Here is a 20,666-nt window from a genome sequence, read left to right as displayed (position 1 = left end):
AAAATTCAGACACTCATTTCTGCCTCTAATCTTAAAGAAGCAGTAAGAAATCTTTCACTGCTATGGGTTCAGTCCTGTAGGAAGTGATAGCCCAATATAATTGGGTTAAAATGGTCTATTAATTTCCTAAGGTGAAAGAATTTAAAAGTACCTGCTATATATTGCCTTGCTCAAACTCATGGCAACTAGCAAACAAACCTAGCATCACGCTTAGGAATTTCAATAAAAGATCAATAGCTACCAGCTAATTTTCAGGCAGAATTATCATAGCAGATAGCATTTGGTCTTCAAATGATCACATTTCTCTTCCATACTGGAAGCAGCCAATTCTGTATCAACTCTTTTCCTGCTGAACTTTTTTAAATTTTATGTAAAATAAAGACTGAAATGGAAAACAAAATAATAACAATATGAACATTTACTTTATTTTCATGGGTTATTACTTATAAAAGAGTTGTTAAAATCTTTTATGTGAGCTTTTATATACCAAAATTCAAAGGAAATAAATGGCTACAGCCATGCAACACACACTTACTAAATATTTATTCTGAAGCACATTTTTTCCTCTAGGCTTTTATTTGGCCGATTTACAATGGCTATGTGCAGACCTATGGTATACTTCTGTAACTGCATGAGTTTGTTATCAGAACAAATCATACACACAAAATTGTATACTGCCTATCCCTTTTAAGTATAGAAAGAAATTAAAAAAAAAAAATCCAAACACAGACACATCCATTTGAAAGAACATAAAACCAATTTGCTCTTACAGTCTGTATTTTACAAGAAACTCCCCTTAAAGCCTTCTGTGCTTGAAGCCTTGTAAAACTGAGATCATGCATGGGATTCAACTTAGCACACCTAAGAGTGCTAAAAAAGTGCTTTTAGATGTCACAGTATCTCTAAACTCCTGCACTGACAGCAAGATCACAGAAGTAATCAGAGGTCCAACCAGACTCTCCAAGGCATAGGGACACCATGTTTAGGGAACTGAGTTTCACATTCTATTTTCTGCTGGTAAGAACAGGCTTTTAGGAACTGCCTGAAGGAAAAGGTTCTACTTCAAGGCATGAAAACTCAGAAATACTTAGGTCCTTTTGCAATTGTGTACCTTTTAATCTCAATTGTCCTGACAATTAAGATTGACCTAGTTACTGGACGTCTGAATTGAGAATTGTCCAACCAGGTAGTAGGGTACATGGAAAGAAGCTTTAACTTTGGCTTGACTGTGTTTGACTCCAGGTGTGGTAACACTCTAATTCATCCAGAAAGAGAAAATACCAGCTTTTCAATCAAAGTAGCTACTCTTCACTGATCTCTTCTAAGAGGACAACTTCTCCCACGTTTATTGCTACACTGAGACAGACTTCCACTACAGAAAAATGGTGGTGAAGTCTGTGATCTAAGATGAATTTACAAGAAATTTTTTTCTTCTAATTCTGTAAATATCCACCTATCCATCTCACTAATTCATATAGGCTAGAAGAAGTGACTTGAGAGATGTTTTAATTTTTTCTTCTGTTTAGACGACATGTGAATTCACTGAAATTTTAGATGCAAGGCTACTGAGAATGGCCTGATGACTTTGGAGGCAGTTACAACAATAAAGCCTTATAGTATACAGTGAAAATTCAACACATAAAATGTTCAAACCTATGAAAACTTCCAGTATTTTAATTGGTTCTAATTCATCTGCTTTCTGCAAGACCTAATTTTACTTCAGCTCTGCTGGGAAAAGTATCACCTGCTGACTCTTTACAAGAAAACAGAGTTAAGAGAGAGACTTTCCAGGGAACTTTTCCCAGTAAAAAAAAAAGGTGAAAAAAGTGACCTCATGACAGAAGAGGAAAACTGCATTTAGCTTATATTCTTAGTAAATGCAGACATTTGGCAAAAGTGTCATAGAAACACACTTGAAACACTCAATAAAGAAGATGCCAAGCTCAACAAAATGACAAAAATTCTGTCACAGTAATGACAAAAAAACCACCAAACCCTTAGCATATTGATATTTTCAAGAACAACATTCATATATATGTTTGGATGATTAAACTGTTCTATTTTATGTATCTTACAATACAGGTGAACTAAGAATTCAAGCTAAGGATTTTCCAAACTTGCTAGTTTCAATGTGTCAAAACGACTGCGAGTTTAGAAAGTCACCAAACATAAACATATTTCTCTAGTTCTTGCTGAAACAAAAAATAAACAACCCCTCCCCCAAAAATCAATCATGTGAATCATGACCACACTATGTATTAATAATGTAATAGCATATGAACATTATAAACTACCAAAAGAATTTTCCTAAAAGTAATTAAAAAATTAATACAACCAAAAAGATTTCAAAAGTATGTTTTTAAGAAAAACACAGGCCTCAAACACAGGAAGATGTATCCAAATAATTTTCATTTGATCTATCTAGCATAAAAAACCATGTATGTCCTGCATCTATGTGATTTACTAGATCACAATATTCTTTCACATTGTTCATCTCAAGTTTTTGTTTTATGTTTTATCACATTAGAAAATGAATCACTAATAATTTACTTTGTTTTTACTCTTTTTATTACAAAGGCTTTGGGGAGCAGTCAGCAGATGCAGGAAATAGAGAACAGCTTAATCTACTGTCACTTGAAAGAATCTGAAAACAAAGGAGACATCAAAAGATGCATTGGAACAAGTCATCAAAATTTGCTAGCATTTCATACACTAGAAGACTGGATACTATGCAAAGCAGCCAGACCTTTCTTTGTTCCATGCAAGGAAATCATATAGTTAGCAGTCTGATAAGATAAAGATCACAAAACAGAGGAGAATGCAGTAGCTACTGCCCTTTATACAAGTCTCCAGTGTAAATACTGGCTTTAGCAGGAGTAAGAAAGCTGCTATTTTTTGCCCCATTTTGCCATGTTTTGAATTAAAAAAATGCATTTCTTATTAAATTACAGAAAAACAACTAGCCTTCAAATTGGACTTCATAAATTCTCTTCCAGCACTACAGAGGTATAGGATAATACTTCAATGGATATAACAACAAGATGTCTGGCCCCTCAGCAGAGTTCAGGTACACCGTATAAAGTTGGAATTTTAAAAGATACTCTATTTTAATATAAAAGTAACTGTTAAAAAAGACATCTAGTGTTTTTCCATCCTCAAATACCATTAAGACATTTAAGCAAGACCTGGAGAAAATCAGATTAGAAATAAAAATTGCTAATCATTTACACCTTTCCAAGGCACCATGAAGAAGGGACATGTTTTCAACTATCATTGCTCAGCCATGGAAGTTCAGGCCACAAGTTTCATCTGAAAGTAAAACTTCAGATGAAAACCACTACTGATTATGAAACCCGTGACCAAAAAATGGCCACTCTTTCCATGCTTGCAATGGCAGTGATAGCAGATCAGCACTATGCTCTGCTGTATGTTCCATCAGAAATTTAATATCTCAAATATCACAAGAAGTACTCTAACTCAGAAGCACCTCAGCTGTATTAAATTACACCTCAAAATCCCTCAAAACCACAACCCTCCCATAACAAAAACAAACCAAAGAAACAAAAAAATCAAAAAAATCCTATAAAAACCTTTGACATTATTAAGCTTTAATCTGTGCCCAAAGTTCAGTTTTGTACAAGTCTAGAAAAGCTTGTCGCCAAGAGTAGGGTTTACTACTTGCAGTGATGATGCCTGATACTCTAATCAGAGCCATCTTACTGCTATAGGCAAAATTTAATTTTTCAGGACGGTGGATTAAGGGCCAGGATGCTGTGCAGCTTGTACTGTGGGGAATAGTAAATGAGGAACAGGAGAAATTTTCAGATCTAAAGTAAGGTAAAAGGCTCAGAGCTAGGATGCACACAGCAGGGGGTGAGGGGATCCCTGTAGAGCTAGGTTTGATGCTTCTCTACATCAGAAGCAGAAAAACTGAAGATAGCAGCAGCATTGCTAGGAATTGCTAGCCAGCTGTGTCACTGCACAGTAAGAACTGTTTTCTGACCATTGAGCCCTTCTCCCTCACTGGCAACATCAAGCTTGTCTCTCCAGGGCTCTGGCTCATGTGAGGTAGAAAAGGGCTAACAGCTATTTTGCTCTGCAGAGTAATCTACTGCCATAAGCGACTGTCTGCCATGCCTGTGGCAAAAGACAATCCTGATTTCAACAAAAACATCGTAGAGATGGGGATAAGAACAAACTTGAAACACCAGCAAATTCAAATTACTAAGCTTATTTTTATTTGACAACACTGCTACAATGTGCTTTTCCAAAGAATTATATATCATCTACAGATGTTGAATTTCTGTACTTTTTTAAAGATAACCAGAATAGTTCTCAGATACACTGCAGTTTAAGGCAGGGTAAAACCACTGCTTCAATCTCTCTCCCATATTTACTAATTACATGTATTTTCCTTTTGATTAAGTTGCTGGTTTGTTTTCATTAGCAGTCAGACTCTTCTGCATGATCAAAACCAAAAAATGTTACATTGAACAGCAGTCCTGTAACTGATCACCTGGTAGAGTGACCATGACTATTTCCAGACACTTCCTCAGCCTCTGTTAAGCCAGTGACAGATTGCAGTTATTAACAGGTCAGTGAATATATTAATTCCAGGGCACTGAAAATGATGTTCATGAAATGAAAAGTGGCCTTGCTGACATTGCATCACTATTTCTAGACAGTGAGCTTGAACACCAAATAAATCTCTCAACTTGGATGAGTGCCAAAAACTAGTGACCTAGTTTCATTAGTGTGGGAAAAGACTAGCAATTGGACCTAAGAGAGCAGATTACCAAAATAACTTCACACAAAAACATTCCATAAAGAATTTTGTTTAAATCAGACATTTCCCAACCAAACAAGTCACTGAAAATCCTGTCTCCCTTGAAATGTCAGTCTGAGATCCATTAAATTCTAAAGTTAAAATGCATTTATATTACTCATGCTGACATTCCTATACAACACTTCAATTAAACAGAATAAATATTATCTTCTTTCCATCTCATTATCTCTTTCCATCTCATTCATAATAATTTAATACTGTTTTAAATCAATACAGCTTTTGCATTTTCAGTGAAAAATGTAACACTTCAGGCTTAAACAAAAAGTTTTACTAATAAAAGTAAGTCTATTTTTAAGCAACAGTAATCTGCTCAGTAATCTTCCTTGATTAAAAATTCCTTGGCTCCTCTTCAAAAAACACACTGAGCATAGATGAGCTCAACAGCTGTCAACATAATTTTTAGGAACTTACCAAGTATTGTTGCGTCTATACTAGCCCCCATTTATACACTCCAGCTGGTCCACCAGAGCCCCACTCCCAATCCTTCGCCTCCAGTAACATCTATATTGAGATGAAGACATTTTGAAGAGGGGAATCTTAATAACAACACAAAGTAAAAAGATACTTCATCTTCTTTTCATCTTTCCAAAGCCTGTTGATTTCTGTAAATTGCTTTCCATTCACTAATATAGCAAAGTGCAGAAGATAAACTGAAATTCTGTAAGAAAACTATTACAACACTGGTAAAAATCCCAGAACATTCTTTCATAAGTCAGACTTGAACGTGACATAAGTAATGCAATGCAATAATTTCACCCAGCAATCCCTGCTTACAAGTTCTTACTAACACACACCAACGACAAAACCGCAACTGTTCTCTGCGTGCCATGCGCAGTGAGGGTCACTTGCGCAATGACTTACACAAGAGGTCTAGAATGTAAAAGGCTGAAAAAACCCCTGACCATTCAATCTCCTCAGAATGCTGGGTTTTCTTTTACCCTCTGGATTCCCCCTGGATTCATTGCTACTGAAAAAATCCTAAAGGATGATCATAGCTTTTGCAAGCTTTACTGTGGCAAGTACTCATGTCAATGGAAATTTTGAGCAAATACTGTCATGAAGACTGGTGTCTAAGTTTTGGAAGGACATACACATACCATAAATTTTAAAAATGCTGTGGGAGCATATGAGGAAAAAATAAACAGAATGAAACCTCATACAAATAACTTTCTTCTTAATAAACCATTTATGTAAGAGATCAATAGGAAAGTTTCAGCATCTTACTTCTTTCTCCTCAGATATTAAAAACTTTCAAAATCCTCATGCTTGTATCTCCAACCCATTTTGTTTATCTGCCAATAACTTCCTGATCAGTGTGCATATTTTTTTACTCCTTTTTCTCTTCTACACCTTCAGTCTGTGTGTCTATGAACAATGCCTTTGTAGTCTACGATCCCAGCTATGCATACAGGTTGTGGCAGTATTGTAACTAGGTGCTGTCAGCTGTGGACTTAAAAATAATAGGAAGGCATGGGGACAGGGGGATGCACCACAGAAGCTGAGTCACTTTAAACCACTTAAAAGTGGCTAATAAGCTGTTTGATGCCAATTTATGAAGCTTGCTTATCTCAGCCATAAAAAATCATGTAAGTTTTCTACACATACTTTTTATCTCAATACTAAAATGCACATTTGGTCACAAAATATTGAAAATGACCAAGCGATATGTAGTATGATCAGCTACATGGGTTTGCATCCAATGTCCCATCTTCAGCATCTTATACTAAATTGTGTCTATTGTGGTAGAGATTACCAAGCTTCTTAACACTACAAGGAGTATTTTCATCACCGCTTTTACACATCTCATTTAGTGACACACCAAGAACTAAAATAAAGAGTCTGTTTCTAGGGCTGTCAATGCAGACAGGATAGGCACTAAGCCTCCCAAAATTACCAAGATGAATAATCTTCTTTACTCCTTTTATTTTGCTGTTTTCTACTGCCCTGGTATGTTTTCATGCATATATATTGGTAATTTGGTAATAATATATATCTGCTTGATTCTATACTAAAAGATAAAATTGGATTTTCCCCCCATCACCTCAAGGTTTTAGAAAACTAATTCCAAACCCAGACTGAGTTGCTTATGCATTTTCACCTTCATTCTTCATTGATTCTTTAAGTTTAATAATTTTCTGTACTTCACTTGCCCATTTTCTCTACCTCTCTTAAAACTCCTAAGGAGCTCTTTCTCCTTACCACTTTTGCTACTGTAGAGATAGGTAGAATAGAGAAAAAGCTGCTTTAGTTTGAAAAATAAAGTGAGTAAGGGAAGCTGCAGGAATAAAGGACATTATTGAGACAATATTTAATCTCTGACAACAAGCTGAAGTAGCAATGACGCTCTTTAGAGAGGAACTTGGAAAGGTAGTCAGAAAATATAGAGAACCTTAACATTCAGAAATGCTGACTATAGAAGAGGCTGTGCCTAGAAATCTAAGCTAAAGCTTTTTGGTTTAGCCTCCAGGCCACCAGAAGGAATCAAGTCCTTAATTTGTCCAATATTTACTTCCAAAATGCAATTTTTTTTTTAATTTAAAAAGAGACCAAAACAACTAAACAACCAATTTTTAATTGAAAATTTCATGCAATTATATTTTCCATATCCAGCAAATTTTTATTTCTCTCATGTCCCATTTTTTCCCCAGAAACACCAGCAACTATTACTTGGTCTTCATTTTGGTTTTGCATAAGCTTAGAAATAAGATATTGAAAGAAAATAATTAAAAAAAACTTCATATGAAAGTGTGCCGTTGGAAGTTTCTATTATGATTTCCAGTGGACAAGAGAGCTTGAAACAGACACTAGGTTCCTGGTTTTAGAACATGTTTGGGGAACAAAAGGTCGGTCTTTTACAAAGTAAAAAAGGGCGGTCTTGTACAAAGGCTTTGTACAACTTTTGAAATTAAGTCCGAACTTAATGCAAGGGGAAAATTATTTCAAATGCATTCATGAACTCTGATAGATCTGTATCAGTCAAAAAAAAAACTTATTTAACTGATTCTGTGCAAGTGTGTACACAGGTAATCTATTTTAACTGGCTTTGAAAAAATATAAAGTTCCTTACCTAGCAGCATTTCAGATATTTCTTTTCTCTATTTACTTTATTCTTTCTATATCCTCTTCATATGAGCACCCCAAGTGAATATAACCTACTTTGCACCCGTGTTATGAAACCTAGTGTGAATTTCATTCATATTGTTACAGTTGGCCTAGACCATAATTTCTATTCAGTGTCATACTATTTTAATATATGTGGTGAGAAAAACCAAGCTGCAAAAGCAAAGTGTGTGTTTGCTTTGTTTTCAAACCTTTAATGTGTAGCTCCTTGCAGTATAGAGATGGTCTGGAAAAGATACTGATGTGACAGGACAACCCACGCTTGGTGAAAGAGTACCTGAATGGGGCTTCAGTCTACGTTATTTAAGGAGGACGGGAGAAAACAAATAACTTGTTGCACTTTTTCATTTTTCTGGCTGTCATCATAAATGTGCAATCCATTAATCTCATAAAACAATTTTCCAACTCATGAAAGTTTTCTTATATACCCATGATAATTAGAAAAGTAATTGATAACATTGCTCAGGTTGTAACAACAAATTTTAGTAAAAACAGTACACCAAAATTTAATCTTGATATACGACAAATAGTAACACTTCAATTTTTCAGCATTTATCAAATGCTATTCCTACTATTGATGAAACTGAAATACAGAAATCTAAAGAATATCTTAACAGGTCATTGTAATGTGCACTGGATTTCAACTTGAAATTGACATTCAAGTTAACCTTTACACTTGGCTGAATTAGACAACTACTTCTGCTAGCAAGAAGTAGTTCTGTGCGAGTTTTTCCCATGTAGAAATTCCCTTGACATCTTCCTCATCCAAAATAGAATTTTTTTTTTTTTAGCTTTAAACTAAGTACTGCAACAGAGACAATAAGGATGTTTTTAAAAGCAAAGAATTAAGGAAAATGTACTATGAGTACCTAAATTTACTTTTCATTCCCACACTGGTTTTCTTCCTATGCAAAAAAAGCATAATATTTCAGTGTTTCTATCTCTTATTTTATAGTCTTATAATCTGCAAGCTCTATAAGTTTCCAAACACAATTTAAAATCCAAAAAAACAGCCAAAACAATATTGTTACCAAAGTAAGGGGAGAACAGAGAAATGCTGTATTTAATCTCTTCCTTGTGCTATATTTTAAAGACAAAACCAGTCCCATCTCCTACAGCTTGAAGCTTCAGTTTCACCTTTGGAAAAGCAACTTTTAGATAGAAAGAATATATAGCTTATTTACAAAGACCTTCTTAGAGAGTTAGTGGAATTTCTTTTTGTTTCCTTCCTTTTTTTAAAAGAAGCCTTCTTCGTAAAATATGCTTTTCATCTGAATGCACTCAAGGAAAGCACAATTCCAGGGCTATGTGCTTGGTTAGTTTTTATTTTAATATTAAACAGTGGAAGACAGCTTGGCAATGAAGTAGTGGGATTTCTGGGAGACGCATGGAAGAATAAAGGCAAAATGATGATGAAATTAACAAAGCCTTGCTAATTAAAATGCCTTTATAAACACAACAAACAAAAAAAAAAAGAGTGACAGCTGTAAGTATTCAGACCAATAGCCACTTTTTATCTAGCAATGTCAAATTACCTGCTTACACAAGTGTATTAATTTCAATGAAGGTACTTTTTTTTTTGGTGGAAACATAATTGTTGATGTATGCCAATGCATCATTTAGATTACACCTAAATCTTTTGTGTAAATAAAATGCATAAAGAAAATACAAATTATATTATATATATATATGTCTTTTCTACTTCTTGCAATCACGGAATACTTCCCCTTGTGAAACTGATGTATCTTGTTCTATTAATAGAGTAGGAAGTTTATGTATGTTCTTTACAAGCCCTTTTATCTCCACAATAACACATCTAATACTGATTGGTATATAAATACAATACTAATAAACAAAAGTAGACCTGCCTGAAAGGTCTACTAGATAGAAATCATCTATCAATTGCAGGCTTAGTATCATCTATCAATCATCTATCAAAGGTCTACTAGATAGAAATCATCTATCAATTGCAGGCTTAGTATGACATCCACTGTGAGAATCTAGAGATAAACAACCAAATTAAATCACGAATTGAGACAGTTTTAAAAAGTTACAAAGCAGAAAAACAAAGGACTTCAACAAAAAAAATGCTCCAAAAGACAATTTTTGGCTGAGGAGAAAGTTGTCACTGAAAAACACTTCCTTTGCAAGCTGGGAGACAAAAACTACATTCAATTAATGACAGGTATTTGCACTTTTTTAAAAGTCAGTTTGGGAAACAAAACAAAGAGAATGAACAGAATTGTCTTGTGTTCATTCTGCCCACACTACTTTAAGTTCTGTACAGACACAGGATTACAGAGAAAATAAGTTGTTTAAACAGCTTTTAACTAAAAGATAACTAAATAGTAACTCCTTTTAGTAATTAATAGCCTTGAGAATAGTCATTCTGACTGATAACAAGCATCTCCTCAAACTGCAAAGCTAATGGAGTCTGGTTTCTCATGAAATCCTGTCTCATACAAACTGCTTGCTGTCCACTACAATGAGTATTCTGACTGAAACATAATCCACAGCTAAGACACACACAACTTCCTCCTGTGCCCTTTCTTGCATGCCAAAGAACAGGTTAGTTCATGCTGAAATCTTTTCATCTGAGGCCAATACAATTTTCCTTTCATCTGGCCACCTATTTTTAATAAAATTCTGGGGACTGTTTGTTTTTGCAACCTCTACCCTGTAAACCACAAATTATACCACAACAGGCTAACAGACACTGAGTTCACAATGAAGAAACCTGAGGAAGAGAGGGGATGAACAAACACATACACACTCTGAAATACAATACAGCACAGAAGAAACAGTCTAAGAGATTCTTGGCCTACATGGAAGATAATTTCCTGACAGAGTTGGTGAGTGAGCCAAGAGACCAGGTGCCCTACTGCTATTTATGAACAGAGAAGGATGATTTGCTGTTCAGAGGCCATCTAGGGCATAGGCAACCATGAAATCATAGTTTTCAGTTCTCAGAGCAGTAAGGAATGGAGCCAGCAGACTTGCCACCTCAGACTTACACAAGACAGACTTTTGCTTGTTTGGGAGACTAGTTGATACAGTCCCTTGGGAGGCAGTCCAGAAGGGCTAAGGCGTTCAGAAAAGCTGGACATTTTTCAAGAAGAAAATCCTAAAGGCAGAGGAGCAAACCATCCCTACGTGGCAAAAGAAGAGTCAGTGGGAAGGAAGACCAGCCTGACTGAACAGAAAGTTTTGCTGGAACTCCATAAAAAAAGAAGACACTTGGGAGACAACTCCTTGCAATGCTTCAGGCTTGAGGCAGAGCAGCTGGAAAGCTGCCTGACAGAAAAGGACCTGGGCTGTTGGTTGACAGCAGCTGAACATGAGCCAGTTGTGCACAGGTGACCAAGAAGACCAATGGCATCCTGTCCTGTGGCAGCAATAGCGTGGCCAGTAGTACCAGGCAGTGATTGTCACCCTGAATTTGGCACTAGTGAGGCCACACCTTGAAACATGTGTCCAGTTCTGGATCCCTACAGAAAAAATATTAAGGTGCTGGAGCATGTCAAAAGAAGGGCAACAGAGCCAGTGAAGGGAGCACAAGGAAGTGCTGAGGACTGTTAAGCCTGGAGAAAATGAAGCTCAAGGGAGACCTTATCTCTCTCTACAATGGCCTGAAAGGAGGCTGGGGTCAATCTCTTCTACCAAGTAACAAATGCTTCAAGTTCTACCAAGGGAGGTTTACACTGGATATCAGGAAAAATTTCTTCACAGAAGGGTTGTCAAGCACTGGACAGGCTGTCCAGGGAAGTGGTTGAGTCACTTCAGTGGTGCAGATGTGGCACTTAGCAACATAGTGTAGTGGTGAATTTGGCAGTCCTTATTTGACAGTTGGACTTCATGAGCTTAAAGATCTTTTCCAACCTAAATGATTCTATGACACATTTTTGTGTTGGCATGTGACCACTTTTGCAACGATGATTGGCAGACTCTCCTTAGAAAACCAAAACCTTCAATATTCATTCTCAAGTAAGTTTCCCATCACCAAGTTACCAAGCTTTTCTCTCTGTTACATATTTCAACTAATTCTCTGAATCTTGCCTTCCTTACCAGAAAGTGGGATGTACTCAAGAGCCAAAGCAGAAAGTTTTTCTACTTTTCCTAGTTCACATTCTAGCAGCTGAGGCTTTTCCCAAAGTGCAGAAAAACTGAATCTAGATTTCCAAACGCAAAAGGATAATCCTGCTCCTTCACAATGTGAGCAGCAGGTCTGTGAACATAGCTATTGTATAAAAAGAGGCACTGCTGTCATCCCACTTGGTCTTGTTATGTTGTCTGTAATGGATGAATTTTCTGAGGAGATTCAACCTGCTACAATACAACATACTCTATACATGCCTACGTGGTCAAGACCCTCAGCAGACTTAGAAGGAGCAATTTATTTTGGTTAACTCGACTAACTACTGCTCAAACTTAGCCTTTTTAAAGTTGCAGTACATCTGTGCATATTCAAAAGAAAAATTTTTTGCACCTGGGAAATCTGTGTTGGTCAACAGACAGCATCTCACTGTGTCTTTTGACAACCACATTTTATTAAGAATGGAATACACCACAATATACAACAAGGTCCAAAATGTAACAGCTGATATGCCCTGGATCTATATTTGAATTCTGTTGAACTCTAGTAACAATCTTCTAACACAGTTCTTTGATTATAAATTACTGGGATATTAAAAAAGCAAACCTACACAGTATAAATATGTTTTCCATATAGCTTCAAACACTCACATTAATTATCACCCAACTTAAAGCTACATCGATCACATACACTTGGCAGCTGGCACAGAAGAATAAAAACAGCAGCTTGCCATAGTACAGGGACCTAGTTCAAAGAAGCAAGTCAGTTTGGCAGCAGATTTCAAGTGTACTAGATGGCAGCAGAAATCTAAGTAGGCCTCTTAAGAACTACAGCTAGTAGTTCCACTCTGCAGTACTGTTTTGGCTCAGAGAAGCTTGAAATAAACACTCTCAGAAAATGTTACATTAACCCATGAAGCCTATGGTTCAAGTGTGTACATCTGGCTTCTCTACCTAAATGATATATCCAAAATTCCTTCACTCACTCTTCACTTTCTTTCTTGTGCCTTTCACAAAAGGCACAATCAGTTACTATTTGGATGACAAGAAGCAAAAAGGACTGAAACACTGTCATTGCTCAACAGGACTGGTGCAGGCACAGGCTGATCAGGAAAAAGTTGTGATTAGCTCAAATATATTAAAGAAAAATAGTTGCCAGAAAGGCTGATAGAAATAGGGGGAAAAAATTCATCACTGAACACACCCCAAAATGTTGTAGGTTGAAAAGTCAATGTAACAAGATTAAATCTGTCACATTTTCAAAGACATACACCTGAAGACATACACCTGAAACATTATTTTAGGATGAGGGAAGAAAAAAAAAAAAGATTTTTCAAACCTCAGTCTTTGAATAGCAGTAAAATATTCTGAATGAAACTTATAACAAATCAGTTAACTAGCATTTTAAGGTAAGAGCACAGATGTTCGAAACATCTATAATTAACTGAAGACAAGGAAATGAGACAACCTCAAAAAGTTGAATACAGAGAATATATGGAGAATTTGAGCTGAATTTCTTAAGTTGAAGAGTATGTTTCCAATATCGTCCTACAGAATTACTTAGGAAAGGAGGGAGTGGGAGGACAAAGAGCAAAAACTGACAACAAAGATAAACAACATAAACTTCTGTCTTTTTCTTTACTGGGACTTATTTCCTTTTGTTGTCATGACTTATTTCATGACAACACCACTACTAGTAAACACATCTTTAAAATCATCTGCACAAAAAAGAAACCAGACATCAATCATAACTGTTTTCCTCATGTAAAATGTAGCTCTGACCACAGAAAGTATTGATTGAAATCACATCTCAACAATAACCAAAAAAATACAGCAATTGAAATTATTACAATAATTTATATTAGTACAATAATTGTTCAGATTAGTCATAGGATGGGACAGTTTTATACACAAAGTTCATACCACTACTGTCATTACGGCTGATTTTACTGCTTTTTTTATATAACATGCAATGGTATCCACTAGAATTGAATATAGTTCTGTCAAAATAGGTTCCACCCATTAGAAAGAAAATGGGAGCAAAGAAACAGTATAAATTTCCCAAGAACTCCCAGAAATGAAGGCAAAAAAATCACAGGGATGCACTTTTTTCCCACCCACTGCCCTTTCCCCAGAGCAGCAAATATCTTAATTCAATTAGCAATTATTTATACATAAAATAAAAACATAAGGTTTCCTAACAACTTCTTGAAAATTATTTATTCCATAACTTTCACTCATTTTGAGTCTGTGAAAAGCAGGTAAATCAGCCTTCCAAATAAAAAAGAAGTTTTTGAGTCAAAAAATCTTGGCAAGGTAACAGATTTATCCAGAGCTACACTTTCTATTCTTAAACTCTTTACAACCAATATACAAGAAGCTTGAAAAGAGAATTTGAATCCTAAAGTACCAAATGTTATGCAAAAGTGGATCTTAATTCAAATAATTGTTTTTGTACACTGACAACTAATCCTTCTTCCTTGCTTGATCCTTCACAAAATTATTCAGCCTTCAGATCAAGACATTAAATGTCATTTACAGAATCACTCAATGTTGACTTAGTTAATGAAGACTTTGCTTAAAAACGTAATATACAGGTTACTGTCCCTGAAGATAAGAAATACACTTTTTAAATAATTTTGGTAAATAATACAAGCAATAAGCTGTAACACGTGCTATATTACTTAATAGAAATATAAGAATAAGCACCATAAACAATTCAAAATCTAATACTAATTACATATGTTATTTAGTTATCTGCAGTAGCAAAAGCAAAACATTCATACCTGCACCTGGAATGATCGCCAACTTTGTTTCAACTAGGCCCATTTTAGCAGAAGATGCTAAAAAACAGAATGTAAGGGAGTTCTTACTCTAATGTAGAAGGAAAAAAAATCTATGGAAAATACATAATGATGACCTAGAAGTTTGTTATATATTAAGTTTTCTTCAAAAAGAAAAATAAATCACTTTTTAAAGAATTTTTTCATTAAAAAAACTTCAAATAGATTCAAATGATCTGCTTTTAGTGAAAGATCCAACTAGTTCCATCAAGGCAAATTCAGTACTTTAGTCATTTTCACATAGCAAGTAAGCAATAACAGTGAGTAACAGAGACTTGCTTTCAAGTGGAAGGTACTAAAAGAAAATGGATGTTATTGCTTAGCATCTTAGAATGGGGTAGAATTCTGTATCTGATTATTTGAATTCTTTAGGTGACAGAATATTCTCTGAAGTCAAACAACTTTATAAATCCAAACTTACTGGCTCAGAACCAAGTATCCATTTACTTTCCATCATTTGGCTTTACAGTTCTGACAGCTAATTAGCTCAAGGTTCCTCTTTTCAAGAGTGGCTGTCACTCATAAAATTTAATTTCTTACGTAATTATACACTTACTAGCAACTTTTTTTTTCTCTTCACCCTGTTTAGAAAAAATCAAGTCTCTGTCTAGAGCACTTCAAACGCACAAGAATCAAAAAAAAAAAAAAAAAAAAGGAAATAATTGCATGACCCTTTTGGCAAGATTGATAAAATTAGGGTCAGAAGAATCACATAAATGTTTAACAAAACCAATCCAGCTAACAGAGTCAAGTTGTTATAAATGAAACCTTAGCATGTACTTAGACAGGTTTCTGCTAAAGGCCTTTAAAATAATGGGTTATAAACAATGTCAAATACAAAGTAAGTTTTATAAGACTGTTGCCAACAGACAGATTAGTCAAGCCAGCTATACCTATAATCCATAGCAGTATTCAGACCTACCTGCCACCCGTATATCACAGGCTAACGCAAGTTCTAGGCCACCACCTAAGGCAGTTCCATCTATTGCAGCAATAGTAGGTACAGGCAGATTAGCTGAAAAAGAAAGTACCAATTAACACCAACCTCATAAAGAAGACCTCTGGAAAGTGATTTCATTAGTTTTGCTCATTCTAAAGTCATACATTTCAAAGCCAGAAGCTGTATCTTGACATTCTCAGACCACCACTGGCAATAATGGCCACCACCATTGCCCCTTTTCTCCTCCAAAGCAGCAGCTTACAGCTTAACAGAGGTGGAAAACTCTTCAGTTTGACCAAAAAATACACATACTGCCAGCACACAACAGGTTAGCAGGGCTCCAGAGGCCTGTGCAACCATTGCATGGTTTGTATGTAATTTATCATCAGCGTTCCAACATAAGAAAGTCATTTAAACAATCAGCCTAAAGTACTGATTTTCACCTTCTGCAAATTCAAGTTCTCTTCACCCCTATTCACCATAAACTCAAAGGTTGAAGAAAAATGCATTTTAATTTTAGAAATACACTATATGTTACTGCTTCAATTATGTTTAATGTAAGAATTAACAAAAGCTATCAATTTTAAAATATACTCAAACAGTAGTCCAGTAGTACATTGTTGCTACTAAAGTTTCAAAGATAACCAAAAGCAATTCATTAGTCAGACACTTGGGTGTACAGCTTGTTGAAATGTTAAATCAGGTCTTGACAACAGCTTTTTTTGCAGATGTTAAAAAATATTTTCTTTGTTTTAATGTTTCAGCTAATTTAATTCAATGACCAGTTCATTCAGTTTCATTAGCCAGAAACAGAAGAGGAAAAAACTCTTCTGCCAACATATAAATGAAAATAATGCATGAAAGACTTTAAAATACTTATTTCCTTTTAAAACTGAGAGGGGTAATATGACAAGAATTATTACTTCAATATAATAATTAGAACTTTTCCTGGTGAACTAGCTAGTTCTAAATTTAGAAATTGTGCTACCTAGCTTACCTTTTTGCTGTCTGACACATAAACTTCAGATAATTTCATTCAACAAAAGAATCAATTCAATATTGGTATACATCAGCATGACAATTATTATACAAGGCACTAGTCCCTCACTGGGTACCAAACAAAATATGTAATTAAACAAAGGTTATTTTAGCTGCAAATTGAGCTGCTTTTATGATAAACAGCTAATGAAAATCAATTTGTCTTTAAAAAAAGAACAAAAACTTAGCAATGCTTTTTAAGATTCTAACAGATGCTTTAAAACAAAGTCCCTGGGTTACTGGTTTAGATCATGATTAATAATGATTATCTGAATCAATTTCAGTGCCAAAAGAGGCTACTGATTACTGTTTGCAAGAAATCTTTCAGTGACTTAAAAGAACTCAAGGTATCCATTATACCTGCCATCTGCCACAGAAGGCATAGGAGACCGAGGAATAGTAGAAAAATCTGTTCTTTCTCTATTTACTTCTTCTAAGTTTTTATGGAAAGGCAACTCTCATATCCAACAGGGCACGGTTGCTGACAGAAACTTATAACCCTGTCAACACAACCAATTTGCCAAACAGTCTTGCAATTTTGCTAGCTGACACAGCAAGCCTTTCTCTTAAAGAAATATGCCTTTGCCTTGGGTAAATAAAAAATAGTTTGCCTGAACATGAAGGCAGGGTCATTGTTAACTGCAGTTTCCAGCAGTTACTGCCTGTATGAATGTTCCATTTATCAGAGACTAGCAAACACTATCTAGAGCACTGTTTGCACGGCTTTTGCAGTACTCCAAGGCAGAATACTTTCATAAGATAAGCAACTTCTGGAATTAGTTATGGTGCAATTCAAGTAGACTATTACATATGGAAATGGAAGTTACAGAATAAGTATTATAAAACAGTTTGGTTTCAAGAATTACAGCCAACTCCTATCAAGAAATAATAAAAAATCCTAATTCAAGGGGATAAAAAGCAGTTTGACAATATTAGAATCATCACTTCCCAATTATACTAATTTGAAAGGATCACCTCGCACAAGAGTTGACAATGAATGAAAGGCAAAAGAAAAATTCCCTGTAATAGCCTTGTGTGTATCTATTAAACAAATTTAAGAAATTAATCCTTTTAACATGTTATTGTGAAGCATTATAAAAACTAGCGTAGAAAAAAGTTAGAAATCACTAGGGATTGTAAACTGAGTCTCCAGGCTACTAGAACTTTTTAACAAGGATGAAGTTTCCTGGAGTATTAGTATTTTGTAGCATAAGAAACACGTGATCACATTTATCTGTATGATTTTAATGTACAGCTGCCAAAACTGTCGAGCCCATAACAAAAGCAGAGATGATGTTTGACAAATAATGCCCTGTAGGCTTAATTGAGTTGTATGCACTCAAACTTCAGGAACAATAAATTACACATATAGACAGGTCAATCTCCACAAAGATTCTACATGATAAGGCTCATTTGCTATGAGTGATAAAAAAATATTAAAAGCTTTGCCAAGAGGCCTAGTGGTTTTATACTTTAACGTTCCACATTTTTGTCACAGTTCAAATAAGAAGATCTAAATTTTAGGCAATTGTTGTACTACTACTCATTAGTCCTAAATTCTAGATGCGATACAGATTTATCAGGGTGCAATCATGAGCTTCATAGTGAAATAAAAAAGGAGTATAAGATATATATAAAAGAAACAGATTAGCTAAACTAAATGTGAGAGTACAACACAGAGACAAGAGTAGACCGTGTATATATAAAGATTAAAGTTGTTAGAACTAGTTAAAAGAGCAGCAATGAGCAGCATTAAACTTTAATTAGAGAATTTCACTGGGTTACCATAGTACATCAAAGTGTGGACCATAAACTACTAAATAATAAGGTAGTTCACACAATTAATTCAAAAAGGATTACTTCGCACTTCTATTCTAATGTAAAACATGCTGCTTATTCTGTAAATACAGTTCTATTCTACACATAAAACATTCCCCAAGCAAATACCAATAGTCACATCCTAATTTAACATCAGTGCTTAATTATATTACAGAAAAGTAAGGTTCTAAGAACAGTGAAGAAATAGAAGGGTCCAATTCAGTTTATGTTATGTCAACAACAGAGCCAGACATAAGACAGAAACACATCCCTATATTCGAGATCACAAGAGCAGAGACTTCTAGTTGGAGAGGAGACAAATGTGAACAAGCAAATCAAAATAAATTTTATGTATAAGTTGTTTAAATAATCTCTTAGCACAGAAGTTGACAAAGCCTGCAAAAAAGATGTTTACTAGCCATTCAAGACATGATACACGCAGAGTGACCAGCAGGTAAACTGAAGAACTTCAATAAGAGAAAATAAACTTAGTAATATTAGATACCTCGACTAAACCCATGAACAACTCAAACAAAATAGAAAATACGACATACAGCAATATAAAGAAATGAACCTGCTTCCTATTCTGCAGTAGCTCTGAACTTTCAGCTCAACTTCAGAAATACATCCCTGGTAAACATACATGTCACATGTAGTTTTAGATTAGGTGGACCAGCACCATCTTATATTCTTGGGATACCTCCTCCATTCCTGTGACTCTTCATTACTGAAAGATGTAGAATAGAGTAAGTAAACTCTCCCACCGTTTTGCCATGAGTACAGAATGTCACAGGGGGAGCACTTTGCAATTAAGCACATAAAAACACATGTAATGTGCTGGAATTAATTTCAAAGAATCACAGCTGTTCCGAGGCAGGTAATTGTTATTTCACCTTCAAGTGACTTTCCACATGATGCTTACTGCCGCTGACTAACAAGGGATTTCCTTTTGCTTAGAGACCATGATATGACAAACAACAGGCCAGCATATGAATACAGGCACCTGGTCTGGAGGATTTGACCACTAAATAGTTTCTCAGATGTGTGCCATAACACCCACACAGCTGAGTCATACTACTGCAGATACTGACATTCCCCAAATAGAAAGCAGAAAATGCCTGGATTCTACTGACCTGAATCATAAATGACTGTTTAGTCTTCTCACTAATTTATTAAGGAAGTTCTTATAAAATTACAGATATGTAAGATAATAGCTGAGAGGAAACAGGATTACATGTGGCACTTTCTTAGTAACTCTCACATAGCCTTTTTTTATTCCTACACAACCTCAGTTTCTCATTACTGACAAAAAAATAAATGGCCTGATCAACAAGGAAAACCTACTTTCCAAATTAGTAAGGATGAAGGAAGTATGAAGAACGAATACATACAGTAAAACCAAAATGGCAACAATTCACATATTAAAGTAGCCTTGTTGTTATGAAACATTATACACAGTAAATTTCACATAATAGGCAAGAAACCATTTTCTTTAGCTGGTGTCCCATTACTCAAAGGAAGAACCTATTACTAATGCTGATCCCTTACTGTGGGTTCCTGAAACAGGCAGAGGAAGAATAATACGAAGAATTCCAGACTTTGTGATTTCTGTTACTGGTCAACCTGCAGGGACTTGTCCCAGCTGACTAACTTACAATATTTAACAGCCAGGAAAAATAACTACAAATTTAGAACATATCAAATTCAAAAAGACCAACATCCTAGGAGTATACTCCTTGCTAAACAAATTTATACATGCATGATTTTCTGTAAGCAACTGTACCACATACTCTTGTAAACAGAAAAAAAAACCCATTCCTGAGCTAGAAACAAGATTTTGAGATTTAGACTATTCAAGTGCCAAGGAAGTGTATGAGAATCACCTATTTGTAGCCTGGCAGCTGTTGCGATCAACCTGAAGAACACCTGCAGTACTCCCTTCCTTTAGCTAAGATGTAGGAGTCATCAT

At 35.3% G+C, this 20,666-nt stretch overlaps 1 protein-coding gene across 5 annotated transcripts in view; it reads right to left on the bottom strand.

Moving 5' to 3' along the window:
• Positions 1-20,666, bottom strand: part of AUH (AU RNA binding methylglutaconyl-CoA hydratase) — a 119,674-nt gene that overhangs the window by 38,168 nt on the left and 60,840 nt on the right. For 2 of the 5 annotated variants that reach the window (XM_059873280.1, XM_059873278.1), the window contains exons 5-6: positions 15,824-15,916; positions 14,845-14,901 (exon numbers count right to left, since the gene is read on the bottom strand). The exons of 2 other annotated variants lie outside the window; for them this stretch is intronic. In XM_059873280.1, coding sequence (XP_059729263.1) covers positions 14,845-14,901; positions 15,824-15,916 — 150 coding nt within the window. Of the gene's footprint in view, positions 1-5,257; positions 5,348-14,844; positions 14,902-15,823; positions 15,917-20,666 lie in introns of all 5 variants that reach the window. One more of the 5 variants, XM_059873281.1, reaches the window with a different exon arrangement.

Source organism: Haemorhous mexicanus, chromosome Z (genome assembly GCF_027477595.1).
Source record: "Haemorhous mexicanus isolate bHaeMex1 chromosome Z, bHaeMex1.pri, whole genome shotgun sequence".
Classification (NCBI taxonomy): domain Eukaryota; kingdom Metazoa; phylum Chordata; class Aves; order Passeriformes; family Fringillidae; genus Haemorhous; species Haemorhous mexicanus.
The sequence above is the reverse complement of the archived record's forward strand: the minus strand, read 5'-3'. Positions and strand labels throughout refer to the sequence as shown.